Genomic DNA, 27481 nt, shown 5'->3' on the forward strand with positions numbered 1-27481 from the left:
CCGCTAAGTGCTGTTGCTGGCGGGCCGACCATGGTTCAGTGACCTTCGACATTGCCAATGTAAGTGGCTTATGAGCCACATAAGCCTTGAAACGGCATCCTTCAAGAAGGAAACGAAAGTGGCGCGTCACAAGGTACAATAACAACAACTTTCGGTCAAAAACGCTATACATATATATAAATATATATTTGTACATTGATGTTAGATTGTCAATAAAATATCCCTTAACTAAGCTAAATTCATAAGAAATATGATTTTGAGAACTACTATTGTGAGGATCTCGAAACTCAGTACTCTGTTGTGCAATTATTGATGAGATGATAAATATTTACTCATACGTTTTTTTGTAAAAAAAAAAAAAAAACATTATTCACATTAGCAAACCAAACAGTTATTAATACGTACATAATATAGAAATGACAAGAAGAAGAGCGAGGGGGATTTTAAACAAAAATTCTTTGTAAATAACATAAAGCAACAGCTTTAGTATGTTTGCGATACGTTTTTTAAAATAATTTTATGGTTACTTTACGTTTTTTTAATGGTTACTGTAATGTTCCGTCTTCTATCTTAAGAAGTCACGCAGGCAACGTGACGCTGCAAACTTGTGTCTATTTATTTATTGACTTGCATTCTCGTCGATGTGCAGACACACTTGTTCGTCTGGTAACCAAAACACACGTCAGGCAATACTGCCAACTAGTGGCCAATGATATAACTGCTATCATTACATCTCCCTTTCAAACGTTAAACAATGCCTATGCCTTTTTTTATTATTATTATTGTTTATTATTATTTTTATTTTGTTTTGTTCTCAATTATTTTCACTTCTTATCAATATCCACACATTTTTATGACAACAAGCAGCTCTACAACAATTTTAGCAACAATCACACAACATTAAACATTTTCAATCAGCCTGTCCGGTTGTCGTCTAACTCTTGTTGATCTTCGAGGAGGTTCAGTAATCCCAGAAATTGCTGGTGGTTGAGGTCTGTGCTCCTTCGATGTATCCACCTGCTTTGCAGCCTCAGCCGCATCAGAAGATTTCTTCCAGTCCTCGGGAACCTTCAGAAGACTCCTGTTCCTCCTCACTCTTTGTCCATACTTTGTTTCCACAATGTAAGTTCTCGGTCCGGCTTCGATAAGGCAAAAGATGTATGCAGATTGTGCTCGATTGGACTTCATTTTCATCACATTTCTCTCTTATTGGTGATCTATTATTATACTTCCTGCTTCTGCGACATCCGATTTGATGACGTCATTTCCGGGTACGAACTACACTGCTCCATAACGAAACTAAAGTTGCGTTTTACAAAAAACATTTAGAAAAATATTTAACGTCACACTTCACAGTAATTTGAATGCAATAACAGGATTTAAATGAACTACAAATTGAAAACAGAAAAGCAATACTTTTCTAGCCACTCAAAAGGTAAACAATTTGCACGCTAGTATTATACAAAAACATTAACAGTAGGGACCCATATTGCTATTATTAAGGTTATATCGTTAGAGCAGGGGTGTCAAACTCATTTTTGTGGACGGGCCACATCGTAGTTGTGGTTTCCCTCAGAGGACTGTGAACCCATATAAATTGAATGGAAAGCCAGTTTTGAAATCAGAAGCTCGTAAGTAATTGTTCAACAATTTTTCCATTTATTTTAAAAGGGGAGGACTGCTAACAAATAAATGGCAATATCTCATATCTCAGTGTTGTTAAAAGTGAAGAAAATATGATAGAAACAGGAAGTTGATGCAGATGATTTGCCCTTTGCGGGCCACATAAAATGAGGTTGCGGGCCAGATCTGGTCCCCGGGCCTTGAGTTTGACATGTGCGTTCGAGTGAATTGTATGTACCTTGTTGCTTTTCATGTGCAGAATGTCACCGTGAGGGACATCTCTTGACCGCAAGAAACGTTCCAAGTCCCCCTCTAAGATTATTGCCGCATCTGACGTACTGTCGTCTCTCGAACAGCCGCGCATCAGAGGCTAGGCAAGCCAAACTGACCCGGAAGTACATAAACACGTATTGGAAAAATAAATAAACGAACATTCACTCAAAAAAAACCTACTTTGCATTTGCGAGGGAACGCAATCTTTGCAAGGGAAAGCAAAGATTTGTTGTTGTTTTTTTTTTCTTCCATGTCCCCTAAGGGGCTCCGGAATTTCCGAACGCCGTCAGAGGAAAAGGAGAAATAAAAAAGGAAAATCTGGATATCAGTCTGAATCGTGGCCTTTTTGCTGGACTACACTCCTGCCATTCCAAAAACCCTCAAGGACGAGAACAGATGTGGACTCCCCTTATGTTGCTCCTCTGCGCCATCTCGTCTAAACCGGGACCCATTCCTGTATATCCATCCCTTGATTTGTCGGGGACCCCTGTCGAAATCCCTGACCTGACATAAACTATGTTGAGGCCCGCTGCAGTTCAGAATCGTAACTCATTGTAGTGGCGGCTCAACACAAGATTATACATTCACCAGACCAACAGTTGCGCTATGTTAGAAGTAGAAATGAAGAATTATTACCATCCATAAATTACAACGTATGGAAATACAAACGTAAAATGTTGTAGGGTTTCTCACCTGTTTCACACTCTTCACTTTGCCAGCTTTCTTGTTTGTCACTTTTTCCTGTTTGCTTGTCTTTTGGGTTGCGATTTTTGATTGGCTCTCTTAATCACTGAGGTCAGCGTCGATCTGGAGTAACTCAATGTCGGTGTAATGTGTGCAAAAATATACTTTATTTCTAAAGCGCATGTCACGTATATGGGTTTAAACTTGAATTGTTGTCTGTTTTGTTTTTTCAGCGTTACCAGTTTACATTAAGTACACTAAAGTCCATCAAAGGCTATTAATTACATAAATCCTACAATAAAGCATAACTTTAACTCTATTCATGGAAGTAAAGTTTAATTTAGGCTATTAAGTAACTCAGTGGTGGGCCTTCAAGGCCTTCTCTGTTGGCCGAACAAAATCAATAAAAAAAAAAAGATCATAATCATCGCATTGATGTCATATTATAGCTGAGCGTTTTATTTTTAGGTGAGAGTTTTGAATCCAATCGGAATTCCGCTCGCTCGTGTTGCTGGGCAGGTTTCACAATAGCAGGGGCACGCATTATGCGTTCCGAGGCCTTAAGATGCAATTGTGCGAGCATCTCTTCTGTCAAAGTCAATGAGCTTTCATATTTGTTAGACGGTTGCGATAGCCAATCAGATCACGAGTTGGTTACAGTGAGCCTTTTCGCTGGCCTTATGCTGAGGGTGATGAACGCATTTTGTGATTGGATACTCACTTGTGAGGGGGCGGCGCTATGCCGAATCAACACACCCAAAAGTTGTAATTGGCGGCCGTTCTAAAATCTAAAATATATTCTTGCTTTTTTTAAACCACAATGGCCGAAGGAAGGAAAAGTGTGGATTTAATTTCAGATCCACTTGCAAGGACATTTTCAAGTCGGACCTTTCAAAAGAAGCTATATCGTCCAACACTCACTCAGTGGTGCGTAAGTGTGTTTCTGGATATTATTTGTCCAGCCGTGGTGTCATAAATGTTGGTATTTTGATGGGGATTCATTCAAGTAGGACGAAGTAGGACTTCTTTGAAGGCACAGGTGTGAAATGCACTGAAGTAACTTAAAAAGTAAAATAAAATTACGATTGTTTAAGAATGTGCAAGAAAGAAAAATGTTGACAAATGCTAAAAATAATGATATTTTCCAGGAGGTATTTATTTCTTTGTTGTTTATTCATTCAATTCTATACTTATTTCAATATTTGAGTATTATTTTTCTTTCAATATGTAGTATATTTGTCTTTGAAGTGTGGGTCCTTGCTGCCTTCCGGAGAGGCAGCCGAGCAAGGCTGGATTGGTGATGGAAAAGAACTGGTTCGAAAAAGATTTTATCCTCGTCACATGCTGATGTCAAAAGAAGTCTCCCCAAAAACTTGAGCCCCCTCTCAGACATTCCCTTCTTACAGGGAATGCCCAAATAGGACATGAATATCTAATTTTCCCTTGTTGCATATGCATTCCCCTCACGCTAGTCTTTGGGATTTCCCTCCAAAAGTCCCCCTGAGGGAGAGCAGATGCGTCTCCCCGTTGATACGACCAGTCTACTCGTGACCACCTTAAATTACTCTCATATGCTGGAAGGTCACTGACCTGGCGAGAGAATTGCCCCCACCATAAACAATGCTCAGGCCTATTTTCTCTCAGGGCAGTATCTGGTTACATCGGAACTTCAGAACCAAGACTGGTCACTTCTGTGAGCTCCAGTCCCTTCATAGTTTCATAAAGAGAATTACTTCCCATATCTAAATTAGGCGATTTAAAAATACACAACTTTTTTTATTCATTTCAATGTATATTTAAGCTTGCTGATGTAATACTACAATATTTATTCAATTATTTTAATGTGTGAAATTATATAAATATTAATTTAAACCTTTTTATTTCACACTTGAATATTTCTTAACATATTTGTTCATTTGAATATGTATGCAATTTAAATTATTCCATCCATCCAGCCATTTTCTACCGCTCATCCGGGGTCGGGTTATTGAATTAATTTTTTAGTATTTTTTTATAATTCAATATTTATTTCAAGATCAGGACTCTTCTCAATGAGTTCAATATTTATAAAATGTTTCTATATTTCTTATTAATTGAATTAAGTCTGTATGTGGTTGCCAATTTTAAATTTTAATATTTCCCTATATCAATATATAAATAATCCAATCTATAAAAAATATAATAAAGCATGAAAAAAAATATTTGGTATATTTTTCCGAAGTGAGATTCTGCTTAGCAACAAATGCCAAACGCTTGATGGAGCTCAACCTAGAAAGTGTATTTAGCCAGTCAGAAATGTATTCAGAAAGCGAAATATTAAATGTATGTGAGGGGATATTTGAAGAGTTTGAGTTATGTTCAATGGACCATACATATACGAGCCTGCCAAACACAACGAGAAAACCAGCGCTGACTCCAGTCGCCATCAAGTTGCCAACTCCTGACATTCCAAAACCTTTGAGAGAAACTGAGACTATTTGCGTTTCTCTTTCTTGTTCTTTTTATAATTCAACTTCTAGTTACGTTTTTCACCTTTTCACAGAGCAATGAAGGCCAGTTGAGCAAGTGGAACAAGTGATTTTATTGATGATTGTGGAAGGCAGCAATTTCATAAGCACAGTTTCTTCTCACACCTTTTCCATTAAGTACGTTTAAAAAGACAACTGAAAAGCATAATGTTAACAAATGTTCCAGGCAAAGGCAATTAATTTCATTAATAATGTTTGATATGAAAACAAAAAAAAGATCATCATCACTCAGGGACAACGGATGCAAATTAGCCATTGGCTATAATTTGGCATATTTACAGGAAACTGTTTGATTAATATGCATTGTCCCTGTATACTTTCAAAAATAAAAACAAATACAAATACAAATACTCAGACACAATGGTTCTTCTGGCACGGATCACACGCTTAATGTCAATAAAAAAGCTTTGCAAAATTCAATATATCGTATTTTATTCAAAATCACATTTACATCTTACCACAAAGAGTCAGTTCCTTCAGTTTTTTGTTTTCTTTTTTTTAAGCTTCAAGGATCGCTGCTTTTCTCACCAGCACAATTGTGACTCTCCGCATGCTGTTTAGTGGAGAATTTTTTAGCACAAACGCTGCAACTGAATGTCTTGTCTTCACTGTGTGTTCTTGTGTGGCGTCGTAAATACGACTTTTGAGAGAAACTCTTGGCACAAACTGAGCAGGAAAAATGTTTTTCTCCAGTGTGTGTTCTTGTGTGACAAGTTAAACTTGACTTTACAGAGAAGCTTTTGCCACAAACTGAGCAGGAAAATGGTTTTTCACCACTGTGTGTTCTTGTGTGGCTTGTTAAATTTGATTTTAGAGAAAAGCTTTTACCACAAAACAAGCAGAAAAATGGTTTCTCACCACTGTGTGTTCTTGTATGTTGTGTTAAATGTGCCTTTTGAGAGAAGCATTTTCCACAAACTGAGCAAGAAAAAGGTTTTTCTCCACTGTGTGTTCTTGTGTGTTCTGTTAAACTTGACTTTTGAGAGAAGCTTTTGCCACAAACTGAGCAGGAAAAAGGTTTTTCGCCACTGTGCTTTCTTGTGTGACTTGTTAAATTTGATTTTAGAGAAAAGCTTTTACCACAAACCAAGCAGGAAAATTGTTTTTCTCCAGTGTGTGTTCTTGTGTGATTTATCAAATGAGACTTTTGAGAGAAGCTTTTCCCACAAACTGAGCAGGAAAAAGGGTTTTCTCCAGTGTGTGTTCTTGTGTGCCTTTTCAAATTTGACTTATAAGAAAAGCTTTTGCCACAAACTGAGCAGGAAAAGGGTTTTTCTCCACTGTGAGTTCTTGTGTGGCTTGTTAAATTTGCCTTACGAAAGAAACATTTTCCACAAACTGAGCAGGAAAAAGGGTTTTCTCCACTGTGTGTTCTTGTGTGGCTTGTTAAATTTGCCTTATGAAAGAAGCATTTTCCACAAACTGAGCAGGAAAAAGATTTTTCACCACTGTGTGTTCTTGTGTGACTTGTTAAATTTGATTTTTGAGAAAAGCTTTTACCACAAACCAAGCAGGAAAATGGTTTTTCTCCAGTGTGTGTTCTTGTGTGACAAGTTAAATTTGGCTTATAAGCAAAGCTTTTGCCACAAACTGAGCAGGAAAAAGGTTTATCTCCACTGTGTTTTCTTGTGTGAATTATTAAATGCGACTTTTGAGAGAAACTCTTGCCACAAACTGAGCAGGAAAAAGGTTTTTCTCCAGTGTGTGTTCTTGTGTGACAATTTAAATTTGACTTTACAGAGAAGCGTCTCCCAAAAACTGAGCAGGAAAAAGGTTTTTCTCCACTGTGCATTCTTTTGTGTGCTATTAACCTTGCCTTTTGAGAGAAACCTTTTCCGCAAACTGAGCAGGAAAAATGTTTTTCTCCACTGTGCGTTCTTGTGTGCCTTACAAAATGAGACTTTCGAGAGAAGCTTTTGCCACAAACCGAGCAGGAAAAAGGTTTTTCACCACTGTGTGTTTTTCTGTGCCCTTTTAAAGACAGTTTTGAAGTGAATGAGTCAGAGTGACATGCCCTTTCACCTTTGGCTTGCCCATCATCATCATCATCATTGTCATGAGCGTCTGATAATGTGTCCTCATTATGTGCTTGTGATGGCCCCCGGTGGTCTTCATCACCTTCTGTTGTCACGTGATGTCTTGAGCTGCTGCTTGTAGGCTCCGCCCCTCTGTTGTCCTCACTCACATCCTTGTTTTCATCTTCAGTCTTTATAGGGACAACGTTCACTGGTGACTTGTTGATCTCCGCCTCCTCCTCCTCCTCCTTTTTGATGTGAGTCAAATCTGGCTCCCCTTTCACAGAACAGAGATCATTTTGTCTGACGTCTGCAGGACACAAAAAGACAAATTTGGTTTGGTCAAGTCAAACCTCAGGCGGCGACTTCGACTTATATTGTTTCTACCATGCTACCTTGACTTGTGCTCGCCGCACACGGAGCAATGCGTGGACCCCAACTTGGACCGGACCATGGGGGCATTTCACAAAATTACGTCCTACGATGTAAACCTCCCTTTAGCAGCACAACTGTGATAAACGAGCATTTTAAAAGGAAGCACGTTGCGGCTGATGCCAGATTTAATTCCTGACAGAGTCACAGACGTTTCTGGAAGCGAGCTGAAGTTAGCACACACAGGCTATTGTGTGCGTCTGATGGAACGCCTGTTGTGGGACCCTAACATATAATTGGGGGCCACTGGGGGCCATCGCAACATAATGTCATTGATAAAATAGGAATCCTTCAAGTGAAATATGTTTACAAGTATTTCTGTTAGGTTCGCCGGTCGGCGAGGAGGGGGTGGACCCAAAATGCGAGGAAGCCGGGATTAGGGTAACCTAAAGGGAATTTATTCAACAAAACGAAACCAAAAGGCAACAAGGTACTAGGGACAAAATAACAAAACAATGAGGACGAACAAGGGCGCAACAGGACAGAACTGAACTCGACTGTGAAACGGGGACAATAACAAGTGACTACGAGCTATGAACAGGAATGACAGCAAAGAGTAACGGTGGCATGAGGAAAGGGCAAAGCAATGTCAGTGCTGTCCGCAAATGGGGCAATGCGCCGACGCTGAGCTGTTTAGTAGGGTGGTTTAGTAGTCCATTGATTAGGGGAGCAGATGGGAGTCAGGTGTGCGGGGCTAACGGGGAACAGGTGCGTGGCTGGTGGGAACGGAGAGCTGAGGGGAAACGCCCCTACTCAGCCTACCGGGGTAAACAAAAACAAGGACAAGGCATGGGACGTGAAAAATGACAACAAAGCCCTGCCATGACCGACACGGATCATGACAATTTCTTTTTGCATTTAGAGATAGAACTAAATGTTCCTGGGCTTGTTGGTAGAAAAGGGGGTTGTGGCGTACTCCCTTTTTAAGCCCATAGTAAGCCAAAGATGCAGATGCATTCCTTGCAGTATGCGCTTGTTCACTGATGAGATCCGTGCAACCTTGGATGGATGCATTCAATGTATTTTAAATGTTTGGATGAGGTGAAACTATGCACACGAGCACAAAACAGTGCAGAGCCACCAGAGGTTCATTGACCGAGCCAGTAAAAATTTCATAAATAAGACCAATACGTACTTGATTTATGTAAAAAAAAAAAATAATCCTTTGTGCTTTATCCACTAAAATTCATCAACCGCCATTGATCTTTTTGCCGCAGTGTGCACAGTTTTTGTCAAAAACGAGACAAGTGTGCACAAATGAATCACCCAGCCAAGATTGTCTTTGTCACTCGCGAGGAGCAGTCCGCCAAAGAGAAAAGCTTTCCCGCTCCTGTGCGGCATTTTATTGAAGCGCAGCAAAGCAATTTGTAAATGTCAACTCATAAAGAATGGAAAAACATGAACACTTTGACTTTATCACACTTCTGTTCAATGCGAGCTAAACGGTTTTCTGTCAAACACGGTTCAAGACGTGCATCTGTTTTTGTGGCTTCCTGCTAAACTGCCAGCATAGACACAACTCTGTTACCACTGAACTCACGTTTTCCTGTTTAAGAGGTCCATGTTTTTGTGACCTTCTATTAACCCGTAAGCATAGTTTTAAAACATGATGACATGACAAACTTAATTTCTTTCACAATAATATAAAAACTTTCGCAGATATTGCAAAAACAAATTGGAGTAGCTGTGGAGCAGAGCACAACATCAGTCAGACCCCGGGTCCACCATAGTGTCTTTAACTGCCAAAATATTATGTCATTTAATTTATTATAATTTTATTATTCATCAAACAATTGGCAAGTTGACTTTATTGATAATTTGTGTATAGTTGTCATGCAAGTTTTCTTTTCCTATTTGTGAATCGTTTGTACATGGAACAATAGGAAAGTAATTATATTGTTTGTTGCTCCGGGGACGTGTTTGAGAGTTGCACTGTTCATACTCATGCGCTCTTTACGTGGCAAGGCAAGTGCCGTCGGACATGATTGACAAGCTGAGTCTGTTTGGTCGGCTGAATAAGATGGTAAACTTTCCCCTGTAAGATTACAGGTTAATATCCTGCTGGTTTTGTGTCTATAGTGGCAATGGTTAATATTTTCCGTTCTAATTGTCAGTTTTTGAAGTGACTTTTCTGCCAGCATTTGAAGCTCATTCCCCTCAGAATTATTGTGCAGTCATCGAGGTATGTTTTGCTGCTAACAACTATGTTTACACTTGATGGTGTTGCTGTGCTTTCTTTTCATTATCTTTGTAAATATTGTATATTGCAGTTGTATATTTATATTTTTTGTATGTTTTATAGTTTGACGGTGACAAATTAATAAATGTCAGCTGTGTGAGAAGATTCGAGACTTGTGATGATTATCTGACGGGAGTGAAAGTGTCGAAATTCTGAAAATGTTCCATAACAGAGGAATTCGCAATGGGTGCTGAAACACCACACCCTGCAAGTCACATGGAGTATTCTACATCTGAAATTAACTCTGCCAACCGTCTTCACCAATGGGCCTAAATCTTTAGTATGATGATGCGCACCGATAGTGAATGTGATTTGTGGCTCAGCGAACAGAGACAATTCAGAGACCAGAGCAGGAACAGGACGTACCACCCGCGGGAGGATGGAGACCCTGGTCTCAGAGCAGCCCAGTCTACTGGAACGGAGGACAACATATGCTTCCCCGCCGGATGTGCACAGTCAAATTCAGTCCACGGCAGTGACTTGGCCAATCTCAAGAGTCCCACAAGCATGACAGTATTGTTGCTCATTGGGATATGCTGAAGAAGCTTGCAAAGCGTGGAATATCTTGTTCCACCATCAAAAACTGTTGTCCATCAATCGTCACCGGAATGCCAAGACTTGCCGGTCCTTGAATGCTGAGGCTCCGCGGGCACCCCTATCGTGGAATGTGGTCCCAATCGGGTTGAGGCGTCAAGTGTGCGTTTGGAAGCCATAGAAGCGTTGTCGGAGGAGGGGGTAGCGATGGCGCCCCAGTGCTAGTGGAGCTCTTTGTGACTGGCGTGGCGCTGGACCACAGGATGGCACATTTCAGGAAGTGGCTCGGTTTGGACCGCTCATCACCCAGTGACCCCACAGCAAAAGAACGTCCCACTCACAACCCATGTCTATAACCACCCCTACTTCTGTTACGTGACCTTGTTGACCGGCCGGTGCGGACAACAAGCCTGCGGTGGCAGCGGAAACGGAAAGAGCAGACGCAATGGGAGCTGCATGCGTCGGCTGCTGCATTAACTGCTTCCCCCTGTTTTATTTTATTTATTTTTCCCATATTCTTTTTTCCTTTCCCAGTGAATTAGCACTCTTGGCCCTCTGAACCCACAGGTGTAACAATTCTTTTTCTCCATCCAATCCAATATTTTCTTTCATCGATGCAAAAACGGGGGTTCTACTCATACTGATGAGCAGTTTCTCATTGACGGACTGTTTCGCATGATGTCAGTAACTGGGAGGCGCACGCCCTCGAGGACGGCCACCCGGCACAGCTGTGTGGTGGTGACACTATTGGACGGGTCACTGGCGGAAGCTTCAATCCATTCGCGTCTTGCGCCGTCTCCCATAAGATCTCACAAACTTAATCCCTCATCATATTTTACAAATGCCAATGCCAATTGGTTTTGTCTTCTGTTTATGATTCATATTCAATCCCCATGAACACGTCAACTATTCGTTTAGCTATAGGACTTGTTGTTATAATCCCCCCAAAAAAATCAGCACTCCTGGTGTTTTAGAGTGGGGGAAAAAGAAGCAACTCAATTTGACCTGCATGAGGACCAGAGGCTTCACTGGGGTCATCAGGTGGGTCCCCTCCTTCATCGGTGTTTCGTTGATAAACCCACAACACCTCAGGATGGGTTCAACAGCGACATCTGTGCGCCTCAGGTGTGCCCCCCTCTGCCTCTGCTCCTCCTGCCTATTGTCAAAATTGGGAAGGGAGAAGAGTCCTTTACTAGGTCTTTGAAGTCTTATGAGGGTGTTCCTCCTCCACTTTTCCTCACATTTGGCATCGAACAGCCCAAGTGGGGTCCTTCCTCTTCATCCAGAGCCAATTGCTGCCTCTCTCCGCAGCCTCCGACAGCAATTTCACAGCTTGTCGTTGGGCCTGGCCTTGGATCCCCATGCTTCTCAGGAGCCTTGTTGTTGATGTGGCTACAAATCCTCTGCACCCGACCTCCACAGGGAGCACCTGTGTACGCCAGCCACGCTGCTCTGCCTCTGCTGCGATGTCCATGTATTTCAGGCTTTTGCGATTATAGGCTTCATCCACTGCAGACTCCCATGGGACTGTTAGTTCCACGATGTACAGGAGTTTCTGTGAGGTTGACCACAAGATCAGGTCTGGCCTGAGATTAGTTGTAATGATCACCGGTGGAAAGATGATTTTCTGATCCAGGTCAACTTTCATTTTCCAGTCTCGGGCTGTGTCCAGGAGGGTTGTTTCCACTCTTACAGATGGTCTCCCTGGAAGTTGTCCTGCTTTCACAAAGGCGATTGTGCTTGGGAGTCCAGGCGCGTGGGGAGGGAGGGCATTGTTGGTCGTTCTCCTTTTCTCCAGTATGATCGCCAGTTGCCGTAGGACCTGATTGTGCCTCCAGGTAGTGGGGGGGCGCAAATTTATTTTCTTCTTGGTAGGGGGGGCGTGACAGGAAATAATTGAGAACCACTGAACTAATATAACCCCGTTTTCCTCAACCAATGAGTCAGTATTCTTTGAAGTGGATTATGTGCAGACTAAAAAATTGTAATTTAATTTAAATCAATTTACTGTATATCAAAAGTCCCCCATAACATGATAATTCATATTCCTGTCATTTCCATTTCAAAATGTCAATCCATGAATAGAATTACCGTCGTACATCCGTCGCCAAACTGAAGTATGGAACATTAGATGTTTTTTTTTTTTTGTTTTACATAACCTTTAACCTTGCATGTCCTGTTTCAACAAAATTGTATCTCTTATCAGTGTTAACGATTTCATCACTCAGGGCTTTTCCGTGTTGACAAATCACATTCCACGGAACATGCATTCATTCTTTTATGATCTTATATTTCTGTATTTAATTCACCGCTTCTTGCAATGAAGATTAATTTCATCCCAATTATTATGTAGCCAATTATCTTACTCGTTTTAATTTTGCTTTAGTTATTATCTAAATTTTTAAACATTTTTTATGCTGCAAATTTCAATGTATACTAGGACGCACACGCGTTAGTTGAACTGATAAAACGGAATATTAATGCAATAACATTTGGGTTATAGAAGGGGCAATTCTTTCTACAAAGGCGGGACTGGCACTGGTTTATAACTATCACCCCTTATCTCCTTCGTGGGGGCTGCCTGACTTCTTGGTCCCACAGTAGATGGTAGCCAGGTTTTTGATTTTGTGTGGCCTTTACCAGAACACGAGTAATCACAGGGTACGTATCTGAACAGCGGAGTCGAACCGGCCCAGACTTAATGCATTACTCTTGCTACGTACCAGCGAAACTGTCGGCTCAGCCCCAGGCCCTCCACACAACGGTACGCCTCGATCCTTACTGTGTTCCATGCCACAAAGTGCCCAATACGATACGTGGAAGCGCGCTTCTCTTCATTATTTCTATTTTGAGCTCATAATTTTCCTGCTAAAATTTACACCGTGGCCAGGGTCTGTGCTCAAACTGAGCTTATTCACAACTATGTTGTCTATAGCTATAATTTTACACTTCTTATTTCTCATCTCTTTAAGCACTAGACCTTTCTTTCCTTTATCTTCTGCACATTTCTCCCACACTCGTCCCCATTTACTTAGTTCCTATCATAATTTTTTTAATTAATTTTTTTTTTTAATACTTTTTTTAATGTTCTTTCAAAGTGCGGTTACTTTCACATCTTTTATGTCTTAATCATTATGGAGGCCTCTTGTTTAAACGATAATTGAAACTAACACAGGGACATTTTCCATGACCAATCAGCCAGCAGACCCACACGCACAAGCTTTCTTTAACGACCCCAAAAGCCCCGACCGCTTGGACACAGGCGCACAACACCCTTTGTGAGTAAAAGCATCTCACCGAACGTTCAGCCGGCCGGCTGTTGAACGCCTGCGCCCCAGCACCCTGAGACCCTCAATGGAGCAAAATGCCAAAAATGTGGTATATTTTGTTGTTGATGCTCAGCTTCCCTCCGGACAGGTCGCCGAGTATGGCAGAATTGGTGATGGAAAAAAATTCTCTGACACAGCCATTTTGGTTAGAAAGAGATTTTATTCTCGTCACATGCTGATGTCAAAAGAAGTCTCCCCAAAAAGAAAAAAGGGAAAGGTGTCCCCTCTCTCCGGCCTTCCCTTCTTATAGGGAATGGCCACACCGGACATGAATATTGAAGGATTGTATTACGATTGCTGGCATTATTTTAAACACTTACGGGACAGAAGGTCAATTATTTAATTTAGCAGGTTCATATTTACTGAATATGTTAAACATTGATTAAACAAAAAGCATTTATCAAATGAATGTAGAAGTACAGTGCATCGATAAGATTGACTGGGATTGTAGTCATGGTGTTTACTGATGCATTCATATGCTAAATTTACATGACTTAGTTTAAATGTAAGACCTCAAAATTGCACACATAGTATTTTCATGACCCACACTCTCATTCAGAATAAACAGATTCAGTCTGCTCAGGTCAAACTGATGACAAACCAGATAGCACTTCATGGACAAATACGACTAAACACATTCTCCACATAGGCCATAGAACAGCGGTCGGGAACCTTTTTGACCTGGAGAGCCATAAAATCTAATTATTTCTAGATATATATTTTTTGAGAGCCATATAGTATTTTAAATATAATAATAATAAAAATAATAAAAGGTTTACTTTTAATGCGACTTCTGGTTCTGCATGGTTTTTTTTATGTCCTTAATTTGTGTTTCCTCGACTTGATTCGCCATCATGATGCTCCGATCGTGAACCGTTCTTGCTGACAGTGGCATGTCTCTTATTTTTTTGATTATCTTGGCTTTATTTGGAAAGTCATCAAAAGGTTCATTGGCCACATCAAGCATAAATGTTTTGGCATATTCGCCATCTGTGAACGGCTTTCCACTCTTCACTATTGCCAAAGCACCCGCAAAGCTAGCGGAATTACCGTCACCTTGCGTGGTCCAGACACGCAGTTGCTGCTGGCTCGTCTGCACTTTCCGTAGCAGCTCTTCGCATGCCTTTTTCCTGCTGTCCCCCGGTGGATATTTCAATGCAAAAGAAGCATGACGCGTATCGAAGTGCCGCTTTATATTTGAGCGTTTCATTGATGCAATTTTGTCATTGCATATTCGACATACTGCGGATCCTGCTCTCTCCACAAATGCAAATTCCTCTGTCCACGCAGCCTGGAATGTACGGTAATCATCGTCTTTTTTTCTTTTCGCCATCTTTTCTGTTACAAGGGTTGAGCGGGTTGAAGGGTTGAAATTTTATCTCTGATAAAATTAATTTCCGTACATTGACAATGACCCGTGACGTCCTTGCGATCGATTGGTTCCCGACCTGATCCTCGGGTCACCGGCGGATTGCAAGTGCCGCAACCCACCCCTGACTTTTAAAATGTATCTTTAAAACTAATTTTAAATTACTTAATATTATTAAGATTATCACTAGTATTTTAAAACCAGTTGCAAAATATATATATATTTTAATTTAATTTAATTTAATTTTATTTTATTTTTTTTCGGCCCCCTCAACTCCAAACTGTCTGGGAGCCATATGACGTCTCCGGAAGAGCCATATATGGCTCGAGAGCCATAGGTTCCCGACCGCTGCCATAGAAGATACAAACATATCAAGTTGGGGACGTCACAGGGACACGATCAGGAGTACCAAAAACACATAATTTGATCTGTGAAAACATACACCACACAATCTGTACACTGACGAGATTACAGGGGAATGTGAGCAGGCGAGACGGACAGACTGACGCCTGCCTGAGAAGGTCAGCCTTGGACGTGGAACGTGGACCGGGGGAGGGAGCAAGGACGACCGATTCAACCTACATGACCCTTGACATAGGAAACCTAGAAAATGTGAGGCTGGGCTGAGATCATCGCGACATTTTTCGATTGTGCTCGTCTGATAATAGTTTCTCGTCAGAATAAGAAAAAGCCGCCCAGATACTATTTCTTGAACTCCAGAAATCGAAGAAACTAAAATATCGCAACCCTAATCAGCTGTTGTTGAGTCTTTATTTGGCCCTTTTCTTCTTGAGTACAAAAAACGAACACGCATTGGAGTAAGTTTGGCTTTGAAGATTCATTTACTAAATGTTTCTCATTTTCTCGGTGGCTCAACTCCAACAGTGGATATAAACATACACTACATCTGTCAGCATAGTTTTGAAACTTGATGACATGACAAACTTAATTTCTTTAGCAACATATAAAAACCGGAATATGTAAAATGTTAAATAATCAGTTCAAATTTTAAAAAAACACGGAGTTTACCCCCCACTAATGGTTTTTCTTTGGCATATATTTTCGGCACTGATTTCATTTGGCATAAACAAATGTTAAGCAGACCTGCAAGTAAACGGCAATATTTAAAAATAAAACGGCAATAACCTTGAACGATTTCCCCAAACAACTTAATGTTGTGATGCATATTTTTAACGATAGAAAGTCGTTCTTTACAAAGCAAATGAGAGTAAAACGTGTACAAACCTGCTTCGTTCTCTTCTTTTATTCCACAAAGTTCCACTTTGTACTTGGGTGTCATTCCTGCACTCATTTTCAAACGCCAATCTCAACAAATCCGCACTTGATCTCTGCTTGGCGATAACTCGTGTGCTTCTCTTTGTTCGACGAGATGAAAGAAAGATGGCATCGTTTTTCAAAGTAGCACTGAAAGGATTTCCTTCGAGAAAACCGCAGTCTGTTCGGCACTAAAGCGGAAGAGCAGTGGACACACCCCGCTGTGATATGATTGGCTGCTGGCTGTGTGGAGCACTGTCACCAACTCACCGACAGATGTCACCATTTACGATGCAAATCATTATCTTCTTCTCAACATTGGAAAAACGTACGATTTGAACCGTATGCACATGAAGAAACATTTTAGTTCCCAAATATGAACTTGAGAGATGTATTGAATTTTACTTTTGTTGCTGGTTTTGTTTTCACATCTGATGTGGTGGATTGTATTGTTTGGGACTGACGGTGCTGTGCATGAGACAGGTTCATCTGGGCTGCAGCTGATCCTTGATTACGGCCTGCAGCTGATCCTGATTACGGGGATGGTATATATTGGGGAGGCACTGTTGCTTTAGGTTGATGTGTAAGCAGAGACAAATAAAGCCACCGACAAGCCTGCAGTTGTTCCCCCGTCTACTTTGTTCCGTTGAAGAACACGACATCTGACACCATATTGTTGGTTGGATAGTGTTGGAGCAGTTTTCTTTTGAGTAATGCAGTATGGCAACACCACCACTAGGGCAATTGATGACGTCAGCGCCAGTTGCGCTCATCCATCAATAACGAATGCAGGGGATGATTGCTCCCAAGATGGCGGCTTGAAGAGACGGTGAATGTCGAGCTCTCAGCATAAAACGGATTTATAAGACATTCCCGGGTAAAACTAAGGTATACAATAGAGCCAGTCCGACGTCAATTGAACCCGATTTGAATTATTGAACCGCTGAAAATGCCAAAGTCGGGGAGAAGAAGTGAAAAAAGCGGGGAATGTGGAGAACAAGCCTCTGCTAATGCTAGCGACCACGTCTTTAGCAACGTGATGGACGACGCTGTACATTTGACGAATGATGACTTTCCGCTGCTGCCTGTTACTCCAAGTAAGCCTCCGCTTGCCAAGAGACCTATTTTGTCCTACACCCTCGCTCAAGAAAGTGCTCTTTCTTCCGACGATGCTGTCCGCACTTTGGCCAACTTGATTAACTCAAGATGTGATGCTATTGAAAAAATGGTGGATACTGTTCGCTCAGAAATTAACTCAAGATGTGATGCTATTGAAAAAATGGTGGACATTGTTCGCTCAAAAATAAAAGAGATGAATGGAAAAATAACCCTCGTTGAAAAACGTCTTGACAAAAATGAGGAGGCTGTCTTGACATACATGACGCGTGTTGTTGACTTGGATAGCTACGGGCGACGTTGGAACTTGAGGCTACACGGACTACCAGAAGCAGAGAAGGAAGATGTACGCGCAGAGGTTATCGCTGTTTGCCAACACGTACTACCATCTGAAAAAGAGAAGTTTCCCGATGTTGTTGATGTGACTCATCGAGCAGGAAGAAAATTTCAAGACAATGCAAAGCCTCGCAATATCATCATCAGGTTCATCTCTCGTCGGATCAAAGAGGAACTCTGGAAAGCGGCAAAGAACATTGCATTTCTTCAGGCAAAGGGACTGCGCTTCACTGAGGACCTGACAAAGGAGGACCGCGATAATAGACAACGACTGTGGCCCAGAATTAAAAAGGCTCGAGAAGAGGGCAAGATGGCCTACTTTGTGGGTGGAAAGGGATACATCAATGGTTCAGAAGTTCGCATATAGAAGGGTTGGGTCATTGTTTCCTCAAAAGAGGAGACCTGGACTCTCTCAGGTGTATTGCAGTACTTTTCTCTTTTTTCTCAATCTTCTTGGGATCAAGTTTGAGTTGAAACCATGCTCCTAACCATTCTTATTTTCTTGAAATACTCTTCTAACTCAGGGTTCATTTAAAAAAAAGGGACTGTTCTTTTGGTATTATTAAACGGTTACATACTTAGTGTTTATAGCAACGCTATATTTATTTAATATGTAGCTATTATTACCTGGTCTTTATGACATGTTTACAAGTGCTGATCTCGACAATATACTTAATCTATCTTCAGGTTTACTTAAAGGTTTATCTTTAGCTCTAATTGTTTTCAACTGTTTGTTTAATGTTATTGAATCTTTCTTTTCTTTCTCTAAATGCTAGGGGTTTACGAAATTCTACAAAACGCAAAGCCTTGTTTCTTTTTGCCAAACAATTCAAAACAGACCTGGTCTATTTACAGGAAACTCACTCAGTCACAAATGATAAAAAATTCTGGAAATCACAATGGGGCAATAGTATGTGGCTTGCTCATGGCACTGAACATTCTGCTGGAGTTGCTACCTTAAAGAACAGATTTAACGGGGAAGTTTTGCTTACTGAATATGATCCAGCTGGTCACTGTGTTTGCCAAGCTATCCAAGTTAATGATCAAGTATACATAATAAGTAATATATATGGTTATAATAAAAAAACGGAAAATGATAATCTTATTAGGTCAATTGATGATTTATTGATTAACTGGTTAACTAAATTTCCTAATGCTGTGTTACTTATAGGGGGTGATTTTAATTTTATATTAGATAATAACATGGATAAATGGCCGCCTAGCTCGTCTAATCGGACAAACTCTAACTTAATTTCCTTTATGGATAAATTTGACCTTGATGATATATGGAGAGTAAAATATCCCATGAACAAAACATTTACATGGAGTAATAAAACAAGATCGAGCCAATCAAGAATTGACTTTTGGCTAATATCAAAGAGTGTTAATAAAAACAATATTGAGGTGGGCATACATCCTACCCCTCTCACAGATCATAAGGCTATATACATTAAGATTAACTTGTCGACATCTCAACTTGGTAATGCACGCTCGGCATATTGGAAACTTAATAGCTCATTACTCACAGATGATATTGTTAAAAAGGAGGTAAAAAAATTAATTTCTCACTTCATGTCTAAAGCTATAAATGAAAAACAATTCTGCACTAATTGGGAACTTTTGAAATTTGAACTTGGTAAGTTTTTCAGGAAATTTAGTAGTGAGTTGGCTAAATCCAGAAGGGGTGAAGAATCGAATGTGATATCAAGAATCACCTGCTTATCCTCCAAACCCTTTGATAATTTGACAGCGGCAGAAAAAGTGGAACTGTCTACTCTGCAAACGAAATTAGATGAACTTTACGTTCAAAAAGCTAAAGGAGCATTTATTAGGTCCAGAACAAGATGGCTGGAGGAAGGGGAACAGAACTCGCATTACTTTTTTTAATTTAGAAAAACGTCATGCCACTATTAATAAAATAAATAAATTAAATGTTGATGGAACACTTACAGAAGACCACAATCTTATAGCGAAATACTGTTGCCGTTTTTATACAAATTTATACAGTTCTAAATTTTGTCAGGCGTCAACCGAGGCCCTTTTGAATCCTTTAATTGTTAAAACAATTACGGAAGCTGATATGGTCTTATGTGATAAACCTATTACACCAGAAGAAGTAAAAGAAGCTATTACTCTCCTAAAGAATAACAAATCTCCAGGTAGTGATGGATTAGTTTCAGAACTGTACAAATCCTTTGAATCTGAGCTGACTCCATTCCTTTTTGAAGTTTATGTAGAAAGTCTAAAAAGAGGAACACTTCCTATAACAATGACTCAAGGTTTAACGACATTAATTCCCAAACCAAACAAAGATAATACTCTGATTGATAATTGGCGTCCGATTTCGTTGCTTAATAATGATTACAAAATCTTTGCTCTGATATTTGCCAGAAGACTGAAAAGAATTTTGAACTTTCTTATTGATGAGACTCAGTCAGGATTTATGCCCAAACGACACATAACAAACAACATAAGACTAGTTATTGACATACTAGATTACTCTGATATTTTGGACCTTAATGGCTTTATTTTATTTCTTGACTTTTATAAAGCCTTCGATACAGTTGAACATCAGTTCATAATTCATTCATTAATTAAATTTGGCTTTGGTAATTATTTTTGCTCAGCTATGAAAACTCTCTATGAAAACGGTAATAGCTCCATTAAACTATCAGGTGGCACGTCCCCTCGATTTAAAATCTCTAGAGGTATACGGCAGGGCTGTCCTGCCTCCCCATATCTGTTTTTAATCGTGGCACAAATGATGGCTTATCATATCCAAAGTAGTGCTGTTGAAGGCATTTCTCTCCTCGGCAAAGAATTAATACTGACACAACTCGCAGACGATTCAACACTTTTTTTGAAAAATGAAAACCAAATTCCTATTGCTATCAAAACCATCGGGGAATTCTCAAGGGCCTCCGGTTTATGCCTGAACATTAAAAAATGTGAACTTATTGCTATTAAAAACTGTGATAATTCTGAGCTGTATAACATTCCCATAAGAAATGAAGTGAGATATTTAGGTATCTTGATAACAAAAGATCAAAAAATGAGATGCGCTACAAATTTCTCTCCAATTATTAAAAGTACCCATAACAAATTAAACCAATGGCTTCTTCGTGATCTGTCTTTGAGAGGTAGGATCTTGCTTGCCAAGTCAGAAGGACTCTCTCGTCTTATATATGCGGCGATGGCATTACATGTCAATAAGGAGATCCTTAAAGACATTGACAGAATACTATATAACTTTATTTGGAAAAACAGACATCATCATCTAAAAAAGACTGTCGTTATGAATTCTTATGAAACTGGTGGCCTTAACTTTTTGGATTTTCTTACACTGAATAATACTTTTAAGATCAATTGGATCAAGCAAATGTATCAAAACTCCGACTCAATATGGAATCTTATTCCTCTCCATATGTTATCAAAGCTGGGTGGTATTGATTTATTTCTTGTCAGCAATTATAACATTGATAAAATCCCTGTTAAATTGTCAGCTTTTCACCGCCAGGCATTTCTTTCTTGGTCACTTATCTACAAACACAATTTTTCACCCCATAAGTATTTGATCTGGAATAACAAGGATATTCTTTATAAGCATAAGTCACTCTTTCTGGAATACTGGTTCCAAAACAAAATCATCTGGGTCGATCAGCTGTTTAATAATGAAGGACTTCTGTTTACATATGAGGAATTTCTTAGGAAATATCGTATCCCTGTGACACCTGGTGATTTTGCCAAAGTCTTTGGAGCCATCCCCACTGGTGTTTGCATGCTTTTCAAAGGTCAGAAGCGTTTGGATTTTTACAAAACCGATTATCTCTCCCCAACTACCATAACCGTGGGGAAGGTGTGTTTACTTAGCGGCTCCATTAATAACAATAGGCTCATAAGGAACATGCTCCAGAAAGACGTTACAACATTACCCTATGTTATTCCACACTGGAATATGTTTGTTAATGATATACCGTGGAAAAAAGTCTGGCTCCAATCAAGCAAATATCTAATCACAAACAAAATTAAAGAAATATCTTTTAAATTGATACATAAATTCTACCCATCCAAAATGTATATAAACAAACTATTTAAGATCGGTATTAACACGGACTGTAGTTTTTGTAACAAATGCCCTGAATCTGTTATTCACTTATTTTGGTATTGCCCTTATGTTCATTTGTTATGGCAGAAATTATGTGATTTTATACATAATAATATTGAAAGTGATATAAGAATTGCTTGGAAAAATGTGTTGTTTGGTTTCTTTGAGGATAACATGGACAAAAGAAATGTATTTTATTTGATAAATCTTTTGATTATAATGGTAAAATACCATATTCACTCCTGTAAATTTCGTGGAAAGAAACCATGCTTTATTGTTTTTTACAACGATTTTCAACAGTACATCCATTCCATCAAATATTCTTTTAAACAAAAGGCTCATAAAACAATAGAGATCTGCAAAAACTTGAAGGTGTTTATATAGTCCTATTTTTTCTGCCCCAAGCAAGTTGTTCCCTAATATCTTTATTTATTCTTTATTTATTTATTTTATTTGTTTCTATTTCTCCGTTAATCTATCTGTATTTTTACTTAATAGTTATATTATTCTTTTCCACTATATTCATGATCGTTTTCTTGTCCAATTGTTCGATTTACTATAATGACTTTTACATTTGTCTAATTGTTGTATTTTCTGCAGTTTGCAATAAAGAAAAAAAATAAAATAAAAATAACGAATGCAGGGAGAGAGCCAAGATGGCTGCGACGTAAGAGAACGTATGTTGTTCAGATAGTCAAGGGGTTTTGTGATTAACACCAAGTTATGTAAGTACAAGTTGATTTTTTTAAGCTTTCACGCATCCAACCTTGTATTTTGAAGTGAGACACGTTTTTTTTTGGATGGGAAAGGGAGTTAAAGGGAAGAAAAGGAAGAAAAGCAATAACTTGTCGACAGCGGAGTCCTCAGTCATGCCCAGCGACGACACAACTGCCGCGGTAACAATGGAAGAAGTTGATGGAAATATGGAACTTTCAAGCTTTAAATTGCCCCAGAACGGTACTCCAAAAAAACCGTCACCGAAAAGAGCAAAGCGAAGATGAAGGTGGTATACTAGCGGCAATTAAAGCTCTATCTGCTAAACACGATGAGACCTTTCAGAAAATTTCAACCATTGAGAAAACAACGGAGGCCACTTCACAAGAGCTTGCAAAACTAAATGCGACAGTCCAACAACTAACGTTAGATGTTGGACAACAAAAAGAAAAAGCAGTACAAATGGAGAAGGAAATTAAAAAGCTCCAGGCTGAAAATAAACTCCTGAAAGCAAGTATTGCAGAGAGCCATCGCTACAGCCGTCGCTGGTCATTGAAGATTCACGGAATAAAGGAAGAAGACAACGAGAATATCAGGTCCAAAGTTATCACCATCCTGGAGGGAACTGCACCATCCACCCGAGGTTGCTTGAAGGAGGGGATTGACATCGTTCACCGCATTGGACAGAGACGTCCAGACGGCTCGACTCGCTCAACTATAGTCCTGTTTGCTTTGCGACGACACCGGGATGCTGTTTGGAAGGAGGCGAGAGGTTCCAAGTTTCTTCTTGACAACAAGCTGAGGATCACCGAAGCTTTGTCCCCAGAGGATAAAGCTGCAAGAGAAAAGCTTTGGCCTTTGGTTCAGAAAGCAAGAGAAAGCTGCTTTCCGTGGTCCTTTCGTCTTCATAAATGGGAAGAAGATGGACTTTCCACAGGTAACTTAAAATAAATTGGTCTTTTTGACTAAAGTGGGCTAATCCGGAACAAAACTGTAGAATGTTTGAGACTGTGCAGACTTTCATGGGACCCCTTTTGGAGACAATTATTATTTAATGTGAACTTGATTTTAAATAATTTGTTATTTTAATTATTTGGTTGTTTTATAGTTTATTTATAATTTATTTAATTTCTACACTAGTATATTTGGAATACAAGGTTGTTTTGAATTTTTTAGAAAAGATTTGTTTTGATTACAAAAGGTTCCTTATATTTATGTGTGTGTGTGTGTGTTTGTTTGTTTTTTTTATTTTATTATTATTTTTTTTTTATATATATATCTTCTGTCTTACTTATTTATATATATTAATATACACATTTTATTTAATTATTATTCATTTATTTATTTATTATTTATTTATTTTCATTTTTATATATTTATTTATTATTACTAAACTCTTCTTTTTTCTTTTTTTTCTTCAAACCATTCCTATACTTTGTTGCACTAATCACTCGTCCTACAACTGTCTGACATCTTCAATCACTAAATAGTCTACACATACTTTAGATCCTTTATTCTTCAAGTTTGTTTAACTCACGATTGTGCTGTGAGAGCAACATGTTCTTTTACTAAATGCTTAGATAATTTAAATGGTTGTTAATCGCCACCTCTTCAGATCTTTATTTTCTAAAAGCGCATTTCTTGTCTGGTATTTCAAAATTTCAAGTGTTCTACTCTGTTTTCATGGATCATTTGTTTAAGTCTCTTAATGTTGTGTCCTTAAATGTTAAAGGTCTGAGGGATATTACTAAGCGTAAGGCAATTTTTTTGTTTTGTAAAAAATCAGAAGCTGACTTAATTTTACTTCAGGAAACACATTCTGGCGAGTCAGACGTTAATTTTTGGAAAACACAATGGGGGAATCTATCTTATTTTAGCCATGGCACTAATCATTCTGCAGGGGTCTTGATTTTCTTGCATAAATTCAAGGGAGAAGTTCTTGAGACAATATCTGCAAGTGATGGTAGATGGATTCTGTTGATAGTTAAACAAGACAACGCTAAATTTATCATTTGCAACATATACGGATTTAACTCTCACAGTCTTAATAAAAGATTATTTGAATTAATAAATTCAAAATTAAAGGACCTCAACAAAAAATATCAAGGAGCTGTCACCATTATTTGTGGAGATTTTAACGAGTGCCCAGACGACACAAAGGATCGATATCCTCCTAGATTATCCCAGAGATCAACAAATAACCTTCTGTCATTACTTTGCTCTAATCTCTCCCTGACTGATGCTTGGCGATTTTTTTAACCCCAATGTGGTGGAATTCACTTGGTGTAATAGAAATGCAACAATGAAATCTAGAATAGATTTATTTTTAATATCATCTATTCTTCAATTTGTAAAAGAAGTTCATCATCAATATGCCCCATTAACAGATCATATGCAAATAATTTTAAAATTGGGTAAAACCCAAGAAAACTGTTAGGTTGAAGATATATTTTATCCCATATTTTACTCTATTAGTATTGCAAAAGAATTGTTCCACAGCGTGACCTATGTTTGACCATATGGATGAGAAGACTTCACAGAGAAGCGGATGCCTGAGGACTGGATCAACGTCTGCAACATCAAAAGAGGTGTGCCGAGACACACCTCTGAAACAAAAGGACTGAGACTTTAGTACCAGAGCACTAAAAGGCATATCTGCCTTTTCAATCAGTGGATGACTGCCATTGATGTCTGTCTTTCCTCTTGTGTCTGAGATGTTTACATATTCCTGCTGGTGCTCCCCCCTTCACCCCTTCGTGCAAATACGTTGTATTGTTAGGGACTTCCCTAATAAAATAGAGGGCTCGGCGGAGTGTGCTCCAGAACGAAGTTGGAGATGTAACTGAGCACACCTCCGTTCGTTCTCCTCGCGAGTAAAAGATCAACTCTTGTCTTCCTTCCATCCATTTAGCCTTTGTTCAGTGAATGCTTAGGTGATTGAACCTGACAGTAATTATTAAATGCATCTGAGGGGATATTTGAAGAGTTTGAGTTTTGTTCAATGGACCATACATATACGAGCCAGCCAAACACAGCGAGAAAACCAGCGCTGACTCCAGTCGCCATCAAGTTGCCAACTCCTGACATTCCAGAACCTTTGAGAGAAACTGAGACTGCTTGCGTTTCTCTTTCTTGTTCTTTTTCGAGTTCAACTTCTAGATCTGTTTTTCACCTTTTCACACAGCGTAATGAAGGCCAGTTGAGCAAGTGGAACAAGTAATTTTATTGATAGTGGAAGGCACCGATTTCATAAGCACCGTTTCTTCTCACACCTTTCCCATTAAGTACGTTTAAAAAGAAAACTGAAAAGCATAATGTTAACAAATGTTGTTCCAGGCAAAGGCAATTAATTTTATTTACGTTTGATGTTAACACACAAAAAAACTCATCATCATTCAGACACAATGGTTCTTCTGGCACTGATCACATTGGCTAAATGTCAATAAAAAAGCTTTGCAAAATTCAATACATCATATTTTATTCAAAATCACATTTACATCTTACCACAAAGAGTCAGTTCCTTCAGTTTTTTTTGTCTTTTTTTAAAGCTTGAACGATCGCTGCAATTCTCACCAGCACAATTGTGTCTCTCAGCATGCTGTTTAGTGGAGAATCTTTTAGCACAAACGCTGCAACTGAATGGCTTGTCTCCACTGTGCGTTCTTGTGTGGCTTTTTAAATTTCCCTTTTGAGAGAAGCATTTTCCACAAGCAGAGCAGGAAAAGGGTTTTTCTCCATTGTGCTTTCTTGTGTGGTTTGTTAAATGCGGCTTTTGAGAGAAACTCTTGCCACAAACTAAGCAGGAAAAACGTTTTTCACCACTGTGTGTTTTTCTATGTTTTGTTAAAGCAGAGTTGTCAGAGAAGCATTTTCCACAAACGGAGCATGAAAAAGGTTTTTCTCCACTGTGCGTTCTTGTGTGGCTTCGTAAATGCGACTTTCGAGAGAACCTTTTGGCACAAACTGAGCAGGAAAAAGGTTTTTCTCCACTGTGTGTTCTTGTGTGCCTTTTTAAATTTGACTTTTCAACGAAACTCATGCCACAAACTGAGCAGGAAAAAGGTTTTTCTCCAGTGTGTGTTCTTGTGTGGATTCCTAAATATGACTTTTCAGAGAAGCTTTTACCGCAAACCGAGCAGGAAAAAGGTTTTTCTCCACCGTGTGTACTTGTGTGCCTTTTTAAATTTGACTTTTCAACGAAACTCATGCCACAAACTGAGCAGGAAAAAGGTTTTTCTCCAGTGTGTGTTCTTGTGTGGATTCCTAAATATGACTTTTCATAGAAGCTTTTACCGCAAACCGAGCAGGAAAAAGGTTTTTCTCCACCGTGTGTACTTGTGTGGATTCGTAAATGCGACTTTTGAGAGAAACTCTTGCCACAAACTAAGCAGGAAAAACATTTTTCACCACTGTGTGTTTTTCTATGTTTTGTTAAAGCCGAGTTGTCAGAGAAGCATTTTCCACAAACGGAGCATGAAAAAGGTTTTTCTCCACTATGTGTCCTTGTGTGCCTTGTTAATCGTGACTTTAGAGAAAAGCTTTTACTGCAAACTGAGCAGGAAAAAGGTTTTTCACCACTGTGTGTTCTTGTGTGACTTGTTAAATGCGACTTTTGGGAGAAGCTTTTACCACAAACTGAGCAAGAAAAGGGGGTTTCTCCACTATTCTCCACTGTTCTTGTGTGCGGTTTTAAAGACAGCTTTGAAGTTAATGAGTCAGTGTGACATGCCCTTTCACCTTTGGCTTGCCCATCATCATCATCATCATCAGGAGAGCGTGATAATGTGTCCTCATTATGTGCTTGTGATGGAGCCCAGTGGTCTTCGTCACCTTCTGTTGTCACGTGATAACTTGAACTGCTGCTTGGAGGCTCCGCCCCTCTGTTGTCCTCACTCTCATCCTTGTTTGC

At 39.4% G+C, this 27481-nt stretch overlaps 2 protein-coding genes across 2 annotated transcripts in view; both read right to left on the bottom strand.

Moving 5' to 3' along the window:
- Positions 1 to 35: 35 nt before the first annotated feature.
- Positions 36 to 16457, bottom strand: LOC148342207 (uncharacterized). The gene is made up of 3 exons (XM_088288099.1): positions 16272 to 16457; positions 5688 to 7400; positions 36 to 43 (listed from the first exon to the last, which is right to left on the bottom strand). Exons 1-3 carry the CDS (start codon positions 16336 to 16338, stop codon positions 36 to 38), a joined length of 1788 nt encoding a protein of 595 aa, XP_088144225.1. The 5' UTR covers positions 16339 to 16457.
- A 4906-nt stretch (positions 16458 to 21363) lies between these two features.
- Positions 21364 to 27481, bottom strand: part of LOC148342208 (uncharacterized) — a 29259-nt gene continuing 23141 nt past the window's right edge. The window contains exons 7-8 of the mRNA XM_088288100.1: positions 26201 to 27194; positions 21364 to 21534 (exon numbers count right to left, since the gene is read on the bottom strand). Of these exons, the coding sequence (XP_088144226.1) occupies positions 21364 to 21534; positions 26201 to 27194 (1165 nt within the window). The remainder of the gene's footprint in view (positions 21535 to 26200; positions 27195 to 27481) is intronic.

Source organism: Idiotropiscis lumnitzeri, chromosome 2, assembly GCF_059441095.1.
Source record: "Idiotropiscis lumnitzeri isolate Australia: NSW breed Sydney's pygmy pipehorse chromosome 2, RoL_Ilum_1.0, whole genome shotgun sequence".
NCBI lineage: Eukaryota > Metazoa > Chordata > Actinopteri > Syngnathiformes > Syngnathidae > Idiotropiscis > Idiotropiscis lumnitzeri.